Source organism: Anneissia japonica, unplaced genomic scaffold (genome assembly GCF_011630105.1).
Source record: "Anneissia japonica isolate Jap-2015-1 unplaced genomic scaffold, ASM1163010v1 scaffold288270_len56428_cov132, whole genome shotgun sequence".
Classification (NCBI taxonomy): domain Eukaryota; kingdom Metazoa; phylum Echinodermata; class Crinoidea; order Comatulida; family Comatulidae; genus Anneissia; species Anneissia japonica.
Window position 1 is genome coordinate 1 of NW_022757549.1, and position 11,315 is coordinate 11,315.

Genomic DNA, 11,315 nt, shown 5'->3' on the forward strand with positions numbered 1-11,315 from the left:
AAGTCATCACTCCGGAGACCTGTCACTGATGGTATGTTGGTTATTAAGTTTTTTCCCTTTTTTTTCATGTTAATGATTACCCTGGCTTTTTTTTTTGTTCTTTTCCCTGTTGAGACTCCCTGTCAAATATAAGTATTGGTGTACGCAAAGAGTATAGAATTGCAACAGGTTTGGCTGTGTTGATTTTTGCATGTACGCCAAAAAATGATAGGGATAGGCGGCACCTTATTAGAATTTGAATAGAGTTTGAAACCTGATCATGCGTTTGTCATGAGCACCTTTTACGTTCTTTTGGAGGGCGCCTTCTAATTTGTGGTAGTACTTCTCGAGATAGGATTCCATTTCAAGGAAATCTCAAGAGTCAGAGACCGTATACAATTTCATACTCTTTGGTGTAAGGCTGTCTTCCCTTTTTTATATACCTTTTCAAAGTTCAATATTTCAATATTCAGATTCCCTTTAGGATTTATTTCAATCTCTTGTTTTACACAATTCTATTGATATTTATTTTGACTTCAAACCAAAGCTGAACCTTAGCTGTTGGTCTCCATGATGAATGTTTCTCTTTTCTCTTCTAATATTTTAGGAAGCCAGAAATCTAAAGGAAGCAGAAGAGTACACTTTTCTGATGGTCTTAACCCTGGGGATGAGTTAGTGGAGGAACCAATGACTTCAGTGTCACGCTCATCACGCTCCAAATCAGAGGGTGCCTCAATTGTAGCTGAGGGTCTGGCTGCCACCATGTCTGGGGGCAGTAGAAGGCAACCTCTCTCAAGATCAAGTAAGAAAAGTCTGATTCCTAAAGATGGAGTTTCTCTTCCGCCTGTTATCATAGCAACAGAAACCAAAGGAGGTATGTGGATAGATGTTTGGAACCCAGACTGAAAAATTGTATTTGAAAAAAAACATAACGACATGTCTAAATATGGTCATGATATCAATTCATGACCATATATAGGCACATCATGACTATATATGGGCACACAACAGTTTTTTTGTGAAAGAAAATTTGAGCGTAAAGCCTTGTCCAGACTATCAAATTTTATTGACAAAAAAATGCGACATTCCCAAATATGGTCATGATGACATAAAAATCAAATCAAAGTAAAGTTTATTTTCCTTTTGAACATAAAACAATTACAGAAAATTTACTTTTGGTAAAAAAAAAATTTGGGAAAAAAAATTACAAGAAAAGAAAAGTAATCATAGTAAGCAAAATATGGGAGAATGTAACAAAAGGAAGGAGGATCAAGTAAGCCTGAACTGATTTTCTGACTGATTCCCTTGAAAGTATGACATAATGAAATATTATTAATAATAATATTATTGCCTTACTATAAAAATAATAATAAAAATAACAACAAAATAATAATTATAACAATAAGGAAAGTAATTGAAAAAAACGATGCTATGGGGAAAATAACATGACGGTAAGGGGAAAATAACACAAAAGATATTCCCCTTAAGCCCAATTTAGTGAAATAATAATAATAATAATAATAATAATAGTTGTAATAATAGTAATAATAACAAAACATAAGTAATAATAACCAGAGGCAAAACAATATCAGTAAAAGTAATAGCAAAGAGTAACAATAAAAAAAAAAAAAGGAATATTGCAAAAGGCATACTATATATGACTATATATAGGCTTACAAAAGTTTTTTGTCAAAATAAATTTCATAATCTGGACAGCTAGGGCTAGCTACTGAAACCTAATTTTAAAAGATATTAGAGTTAATTTGCATATACAGGTTTATTGAACTTAGGGCCTTTTAATGTTTTTTTTTGTACATAGTCTTAAATTCCAGGGTCCATTCATCAAGGGTAGAGTCCTCAAAGAATAAACAAAAAGCGGCAACAATTGCAAACATATAAATACACATTTTAAAATTGAGCAATCAATACCAATAATGATATTAAAAATGTTAATCGAGAAATAGTTTGCTTAAAGAATCGTTAAAATACCTCTACTACATTTTTTTGTTTTAATGACAAAATTTAATGGTACAGTATTGCATTTCTTTAATTGTATTCATTTTGTTTTCAGAGTATGTAGTTGAAGAGAACCCCAAAGTTGAAAAATTAATGCCAGAATTACGTAGTAAGTTGTAAAACAACACATGTTTATTTTTTAAAAACTTGATACAAACATGTTTCTGCATGTAATAATAATGTTGTTCAGCTCTTTAAATATAATTTTCAATGGCATGAGAATCTATCTCAAGTACCTGAATTTGCTTCTACTATGCCAACCTCTCACATTTTGTTTACTGTTGGTTGTTGTGATTTCTTTGTCATCTTCACTATCATTAAGTATTACTCAATTCATGATAAATATGTTTATCAACATGATTTTTTTTTTTTTTGTAGATGACACTCCAAATCCAGTTGTATTTGTACTTAATAAAAACCTGTTTGTACTTGTTAAGATCATTGACCGTAAGTTTGCTGGTGTTTCTTTCATTGAAAGTTTATAGTTTATATTATGATATGGCATAACCTACAGTATTAACTGGCTTTTTGAATAGAACACGTACAAATAACATACTCAGCCCTGGGTTGATTGTCTATTATGCTGCAGCTAGTAATTATCAGTGAATTGGCATTTAAAACTTTTAAGTACCAACTCGGGGTAGTACCGTGCATAAAGACACAGAGTGATCAGCTTGAGATTTGAACCACTCCTATTCTCATTACAAGCTTCAAGCTTCAAGCTTCCAGTGTGCCACATGTTTTCACTATTGGTTTAACTATAGTATTTTATACTTTCTTAGAGTAATACTTATTTTTTTTAATTTATTATTATTATTCTTATTACAGTGAATTGCTGTGTGAATAGGACGTGTTGGTGCTTCTCAACTAAAGGCATGCCAACGGTTGGACAGGATGAGTTAGTGGTTGTACTAGAATGCACACCTGACGAGAAGGTTATCCCAAGAGATATATTTGTACATTTCAACAGTATCTATCATGAAGCAGCCAAAGGTGGGATGTTCATATATTTCAAAGTTGCCTTACTAAGGTTAAATGTATTTTCATTTGACGAAAATGTTCAACAACCTCTCCATTGAAATTAAGCAAGTTGAAAAAGTTCATTGATGTATGATTATTTCATCCTAATGATCATACCAGTGACCACTCCACCATTTTAGCTACATAACCATTGATTTGCATAATTCAAGTTAATAATCTATCTCTCTCAATACACAACTTTATTTTTTAAAGACATACAAGATCAAAGATACAAATTTCTGTATTGTCAAAAAAAAAAAAAAAAAGAAATAATGTACTGTAATCTCATGGCTGCTGCCAGTACTAAGCAGTATTAAATTATCTTAAATACTTTTGATTGTAGTCTCTGTATGTAATACTGACAAGTAATAATTTTTGATTATGTACATACATTAAACTTAGGATTTTTATTTTGGGAGAAGTAGGAGTCTATTATTCAAATTTTCATGTATTCTTTGATTATGATTGTATAGGTAACACTATTAACGACATGAGTCACTCGCTGTGTGGTGACAACTTCCTCGGTAGTCGTCAACATGGCGGATTTCTTTTCTTAAAGTCAACATTCCAGTGCCTGCGTAAACTCATCCTACCGGAACCACCATATTTGTTTGGTGTTCTATTGCAGAAGTGGGAGACACCCTGGGCTAAAGTGTTCCCCCTTAGACTCATGTTGAGGTTAGGGGCAGAGTTTAGATGTGAGTATTTTACTTGACTAAACATTTCATATTTGTAGAAACCTTTGAGGTCATTAACATGAAGTTCTATGCAAGTGTTTGCGTCAGGAAAATATAGAAGTGATGTTTTTCCCTACTTGACATATAATTGTACTGAATACTCAGTATGGCCCCCAAATACAGTACTAATGAAAACAATTTGCAAGTGATTCAGGTTGGAATCGAACCCATGACCTCCAGAAACTAGCCTGGTGTTATAACTACTAGACTGCACCAAGCTTTCGCTTAGTGACTAGTGTTGAATAAAAATCCCCAAGTAGCAGTGGGTACTGCAATGCATTTTGTCATGTCAAGTAGGCCATCACATGATGAAATAACATTGCGTCATGTCAGGTAGGGCAAAACATCGCTCTTCTAAAAAAATTGTTATTAGTCCGTTAACATAAAATATTTTGTTGACAGTTCCATTTGCTTTAATAATTTGTACAGATTATCCTTGCCCTTTGATGAGTGTGCGAGGTCGTAAGCCAGTGTACGGGGAAATCGGACATACCATTATGAATCTTTTAGCTGTAAGTAACAGGCATCTGTATAGCACCCTCTTCAGTCTGTTTAAGCCTGGCGCCACTGTATCGGTGACCGATGCAATTTTATGTGACCATAAAGTATTGATGCATTTCATGACAAATCATCTTAGGCGACATTGGCAGTCTGCAAACTCCACCTCAGGGAAACAATCACAGTGGGGATAAATTTATCAGACCAATGAAATGAACGCCAGGCTTTAATCTAATGCAAGCCTAGTAGCATCAATAATGTAATATGGTGGAAATCTCAGTTGAGGTTATCTAATATAATTGTAACACTCTCACAGTAATCTGTATTATACAACACCTGTATATCTTCTATTAATTTGATTGGTTGAAAACAGGTCACATGAGATTGATTTAAAATGAATATTCCATGGTTATATGAGTACTAGTCAAAGATTGTTGAATAGTACTTTTTTTTATCTCCAAGACGACAAAAATCTCAAATGCAAAGGGAGCAAGAAAAATTAGCCTAGCCTAGGCAACCCACGCATCAAAAAGGAGTTGGTCATTCAGTAGCCCTCGCTCCACCTACAAAACGGCAGGTCTATTTAGTACTGGGCCATTTGTACTTTCGAACAAAAAAGGTTTGGAGGAATTACTGAATGTAAGTTTATGCCAAATCAACAAAAAAGTCAATTAAATATGCAGTTAACCGTATAGAGTATTTCGCCAGCTTTAGCGGTGAAGATTTGAGTCTATTATTAGCGGAACCTGATCTTGATCAATTCCTAGGTCTAGGCCGGTTTTATGCTAGGCTTCGAAAGGAAGATGGGTCTTAGTATTCGAGAAGAGCATGCAGGTGATCCAGAGAGATATAGCTAGGTGTAAAACAAATAATAAATGTTTCTTATTCGTACAATGGGGTAGAATATTTCATGAAGTGAAAGATTGGATGTCTTATTCAACTCTGCTATGCCTCGTTGAATAGAACATCCAATCTTTCACCTCATGAAATGTTCTACCCCATTGCACTCATATATAATATATAATTTTCTTATGGTATTTCAGGATTTTAAGAATTATCAATACATGTTACCTCAAATTCCGGGGATTACGATTCATATGCAGAAAAAAGAAACCAGGATAAACTTTCCTAACAGTAAATACGATGAGGTGAGTAAACAGTTATAACAGTCCACGCTTTACCTCAGGTACGCGACTGTTTCTGTTTAAATAATTTAAACAATGTGCTGAATGTCCGATATAAGACTGAGGGTGATGCTGTAAGAAATCCAAGTCTTGTATTTACACCACACAGCATGTAGTGTGTTTATAAATTTGTATTTTGCAAATTCTTTTGCAGATCATGAAAGTGATTAGTAATTCGAATGAGCATGTGATGGCAGTGGCGGCCAACTTCAGCACCGAAGCCGACTCTCACTTGGTGTGCATCCAGAATGATATGGCAAACTATCAAACGCAAGCCATCAACATCCAAAACAAACCGAGGCAAGGTAAACTATGGAAAAGAGATGGTCTGACCACATATTCAAATTTGCACCATTCATTTTAATTTTTTATTAATGAAGGGCCTATAAGCATTTTATGCTTGTCCCCTGTTTGCAGGAGATCTGATGATTTACCTGGGACTCAAAACGTGTATCTTTTATTTGCACAATTACCTTCCCGCCAGTGTTCAACTTAAAAAATAAATTAAAAATCCATAGAATTACATCCATTTCTTTCATTGTACAATAAACATTGATTACAGTTACTGTAACCAATGTTTATTGGCTGCAGTAACTGTAACCGATGTTTATTGTACAATAACATTGGTTACAGTTACTGGAGCTAGCTTTGTGGTTTTCAATGGAGCACTGAAGGCAAGCACAGGCTTAATAGCCAAATCCAGCATAGTGGAAGATGGAGTGATGGTGCAGATTCAACCCGATATGATGGCTGCGTTCCGACAAAGCCTGAGGGAAATGAAGGACTTTAGGATACCGTGTGGACCTGTTGGGGACTCTGAACCAGAGGAAGTTGTCATTGTGAAGTGGATAGAAGAAACAAGAAAAGTTAACCAAGGGTGAGTAAGTAATTGCTTATGTGTGAACAGCCTGCGTAACATTCTCCTTGGTCTAATTATCCAAGATATGCCGCAAATAACCGAGTCACTGTCACAGTTGTCAAAAAATATACAAGCAAGTATACCACACACATCACCATGCTTTCCACGTATGCTTTCCATACCGACTACACATGTGCAAAATCTTACTAAATTAAAACCTACTGCATACTTAAATCCCAAGTACACACAGCAGTATGATTTGACCAAGGTAAAGTTAGCCTTCATCTTGATTTAAATGAATCCAATGTGAACACACCTTTATTCCACATCTCTAAGTACAGGTCTACCTCTAATCAAAGACCCCTCCAATTAAAGACCACTTTTCTGTGGTCCCAAATTCACAAATGTCTTTTATTTTTATTATTCTAAGTAGAGACCAAAGCTGTTAAAGACGATGAAAACCCTGGTCCCAAAAGTGGTCTTTAAGTTGAGGGAGACCTGTACATATTTTGTTTGTTTGTTTGTTTATTAATATTTCTCCACATATACATATTAGAAGTACTGTAATAATTCATATGGAAAAAAAAGTATGTGGATGGTGGTCAAAATAAGTTTGAAAACAAACTTTAAGATATGACCACCATATTCATCAGTGAGAGAGTACATGTGGCCTTCCAGGAATGCGTTTAAGCCCTGTCCACACTATAAAGTGATACTATGACATCATCATGCTCATGGGCACATCTCACAAATTGTTCACATAAAATTTGATAGTGTGCACAGAGCTGTAGGTTGGTGGTGGATGGAAATGCCTTGGAGGATTTAATTAAAACTGCTTATGAAAACTAAATTATATTTAAAATTCAATAGGTTAAGATCAATATTTTTTTAATAATTACCCTTTTTACACTGCCAAGGGCAGAATAAACACATGTTAATTCCGGAGTAATCCCAGGTGCATTTCCCATTTCCATCAAACGAAAAGTCTGGGTCGATCCCGAGTTGCTCCCATTTTACACTGGCAACGAACTAGGGTTCAAATACCACCCTCAATTTTTGTTGCGATGATAATCAACACTTCGTTCCAGTTCAGAGTCGTCACAAAGCCGCAATTATTGCTCGAATTATTGTCAATATTTGAGCAATGTATCTGCAGATTGTTTTTAAATTATGCAAATTAAATCAGCAGTCTATAGCCGAGCGCAGAGTGTTTAATTTGTTTCTAGGTCTAGCCCGTTGTTACCAAAGTTTAGGCCTACCTGCTGCAGTAGGGGCCAGGTAAGGCCTAATTCTGGAATCAAATTCGGTGCTGTTTGCACTCAGTTGGTGACTCCAATGCTAAATGCGTCCTGCACATAGATCCCGGGATATTTATCTACCCAGGTGGTATTTTATGATGTTTACACCAACCATAACTCGGGGAGTTTCTAGCCCAGGTATTGCAAAATCCAGGGTTGTGTCCGTCGTTTTGCCTGCAGTGTAAAAGGAGTATAATTTGTTTCATGGATGTAATTACAATTTAAAAAGTAAATGTCGAATAGTGTCATATGAAATTATTGAATTAAAATACTATATGTGTTTGTAGAGTGAAGAGTCCGATAGATGGTAGATCAATGGAAGGCATCGACAACATCCGTATTCACCATGGAACCGACTTCATGGGGAAGACACGTGCCATCCGTTGGACGGAAGTTTTCTTTCTGGAATCGAATGAAGCAATAGTGCAGCATCTTGAGCCAGTCGATCTGAGCCGATTGGCTGAGACCTTGGCAACCTCCTGCTGCGTGGCATTGGTACAACACCTGGACAGCCTGAAGGAATCGGGAATGGCGAAAATCGCGCTGCGTGTCACGGTGGATGCTGAACGAGTGAGTGTTTAATTTAATGATGCACATCATAATGGTGAATAGTGATAACCTGATAAAATAGTAAAACTATGCTGCTGATGGTGTGATAATTATAGTGATAGTATAATAATCGTGAATTAATGATGGTATGATGATAGTAATAATAATGATATGGGGATAATGTGTAATGGTATAGTGATAATAGTAATGATATGGTGATAAGTGATATTATAACATTTTAAAGATTAATACATTTTTATCATTGTATTGAATATTTTTATCATTGTATTGAATAAATAATTCTTTATCATTGTATTGAATATTTATTGATGTACAGAAAGCATGTTAAATATAGCATTATACTGTTGTGATTTTAATTTGGAATAAACAATATATAAATTTTAAAGATCTAATGGTGAATACATTTTGCACATTTAATTAAAATATAAATTGTAATTCAAAAGAATGGTACATTCGATATATGAATAAATGTATTTTAAATAATGATGTGTTTATTGGGTTGATGCTGCAGGTGGGGTATGAAGCTGGATCCAACGGCCAAGCTCTTCCTGCATCTTATATGAACAGTCTCGATAATGAAATGATACCTGTGCTTCATAACGCTGTCTCGCAGTTTGAAGATGGCCCCGTCATCATGGAACTCATCTTCCACATCATAGATTAAGTCATTGGTAAGGTCACCTGCTTATGCTTATCATAATGTTTATTTCAACGCACAGTAGCTCTCCATTTACCTAATGTCGCCATCACGTAAATAGTGATCAGTAACTAGCGCACGGTTTTAGTTCTGCCTCTGAAACTTGAGATTGGAAGTTCAATCTCTCGCTGAGCTTTTCGCTTGTCTCCTTAGGCAAGGCACTTTACCTGCAGTTCTCTTTTCTCCCAGTAGTAAAGTGAGTACCTGGTAGGTTCATAACAAAATGCGCTGATTACAGCTACAACATTTATGGAATTCTCCCCACAGACCTTTGTATGGGTTTGATATGTGCTTGATCCAATGCCCAGGATAATATTTATTAAGGGCATAGGTCTCTACATTATTAGGCCTGGAAAAAAAAAATTGTGTTGCCCTCTGCGACCGACCGAAATTTTAAAAAACATCGGGTCGGCATTTCTTTTTTTTTTTACAGTACATTACAAATTTGAGAAATACCACTTCCGGCTATAGGTGAATGCGTAAAATCGGTAATATAAAAGGCATAATTTTGAGAACGGAGGGCGGCGACGATATGCACACAACATCTCTCGCACTGAGCTGTCAGGCCACGACAAGATCTAGGCGTAGACCTAACCCATTCTTCACTAGTACAACTAGCCTAGTGGTTGCTTGAATCAAAAATCGTATTCATTACCTTACGGTATATTGGACAATAAATGAAAACAGGCTTAGGTGTAGCCATCGCTTTAAAACCGGTACATAGCTAGACATTTTCTGCTTTGTTACTGTTTTGGGCCAACAATAAACTAAATATTTTTCTCTTTTTTTTTCTCAAAGTTTTCTTCGATTTTATTACATAGAGGGTGCTTGTTTTGACATTTTTCATAGCCACAGAATGGTTTTGCTCGATAGAAGCCAAGTACATCTTTATTTTTGTTAAATTTATTTCAATATGCACTTGGTTAGTATTTACTTGGTCATTACTTTGAATATTTTTTGTTTGGCAAGCTTCCAGCGTTCTATTGTGGTGCCTACAAGCTATGAGCTCTTAGGCATAGGCCCTAGGGTTTTCATTATAGGGACTGCAGTTCCAGGCCTATCCTATTTCAAGTTTTACTAAAAGGAAAAAAAAAAAAAATTCCGACCGACCGACTGGCAATCTCATGAGAACAGAATATTTTTTTAAAAGCACCGCTCTCAAATAAGCAGCACATTAAACCCTCCAAAAATTTTATAAGCACCGTGGCACTTATTCAAGCATTTACAGTAACACACCAAACACTGCAATTGTAACATGTTTGAAAACATGAAACAATTGGCTTACACCAACTGTCATGATTGAAATTTGACAAAGTTGTTATTTGCAGCATAAACTTTTATTTACATTTGTTAATAGACTGGTAACATGACCTGAAGATTAGGGTGTTAGTCCTCCAGTGCGATAGTTCTGATATCATGCGTTATTGATATTTAACATTTCTGTTTTAGGAACAAGAGGAAATATTATGAAGGCAACATTTACACAGGATATATTACGAAAAGAGTACATTGCAGTTGCTGTTGTGTTCAGTCTATACTCAACCATATAGTTGATTAAGTGAAGCAATCTTATAAACAGAAGAAGTATATATATATATATTTTACTTACTATGACTTAAATTGGCCCATCCTTAAGGTTAGATTTGGAGTGTGCACTCACTTATCACAAAATTACTGTATAAAAGAATAGGTCTTCTACCAGTTTAATACCCATTGTCTAAACAGAAACTTATTTATATATTTAACATTTATCTTTTGATGGAAATATTCTCAATTCTGATACTAAACATCAATTCCAATTAAATATATTTCTAATTTTAAAAAAAGTATTCATTAAAATAATAAGATGAAATAATGGAAATATTTGTAGAAAGTACTGATTGTTTTTATATACTTAGATAACATATATTTCTATAGCTCAGAATGAACTTGTTAAATGTTAAACAGTATATAGATTTGTTGATTAATAGTATGTGTCCCAATACATTTCTATATAAATATTATGTTTTGTTTTATTTGGTATTCATCACTACTATTCCTAATCTGTTTAATCTAAAGATAGATCCCATGGTAAAACTGAGACCTGTCAATCAGAAATTACCAAATATTCACAATAATCTTACACATCATAAATGTAAAACATGTATGCCATTGTAAATATCAAATGAAATCACTGAAACAATTTATTGGAAATTATAACAAATTTTATTTTGTGATATCTTCAATAACAGTATTACAATATTTTATGAGATTACGATATTTATTTATGTTAGCCTAAATGCATTAGCCTCAATTCTTCTAAAGTAACCCAAACCATTTAGCTTGGCTAATCTAGGTTCTTGGCTTGGAAAAATTTATGTTTATATTATTGTTAGGTATTTTAAATCTCTGTGAACCCAAAGTGTTGAGGTTATTTTCAGTATCTTAAGCCGTGTTCACATTACACCTTTTTGGTCA

General features: G+C 34.7%; 1 protein-coding gene across 1 annotated transcript; it reads left to right on the top strand.

The window, feature by feature from the left end:
- Positions 1-3: 3 nt before the first annotated feature.
- Positions 4-10,856, top strand: LOC117124799 (zinc finger FYVE domain-containing protein 9-like; the record flags this gene model as incomplete). The annotated part of the gene is made up of 13 exons (XM_033271129.1): positions 4-31; positions 587-853; positions 2,051-2,104; positions 2,374-2,442; positions 2,824-2,988; positions 3,489-3,713; positions 4,182-4,264; positions 5,294-5,398; positions 5,589-5,739; positions 6,068-6,311; positions 7,879-8,161; positions 8,673-8,832; positions 10,308-10,856. Coding segments are annotated over 12 exons (1,827 nt in total), but the record flags the coding sequence as incomplete, so codon positions are not given.
- Between the last annotated feature and the right edge of the window lie 459 nt (positions 10,857-11,315).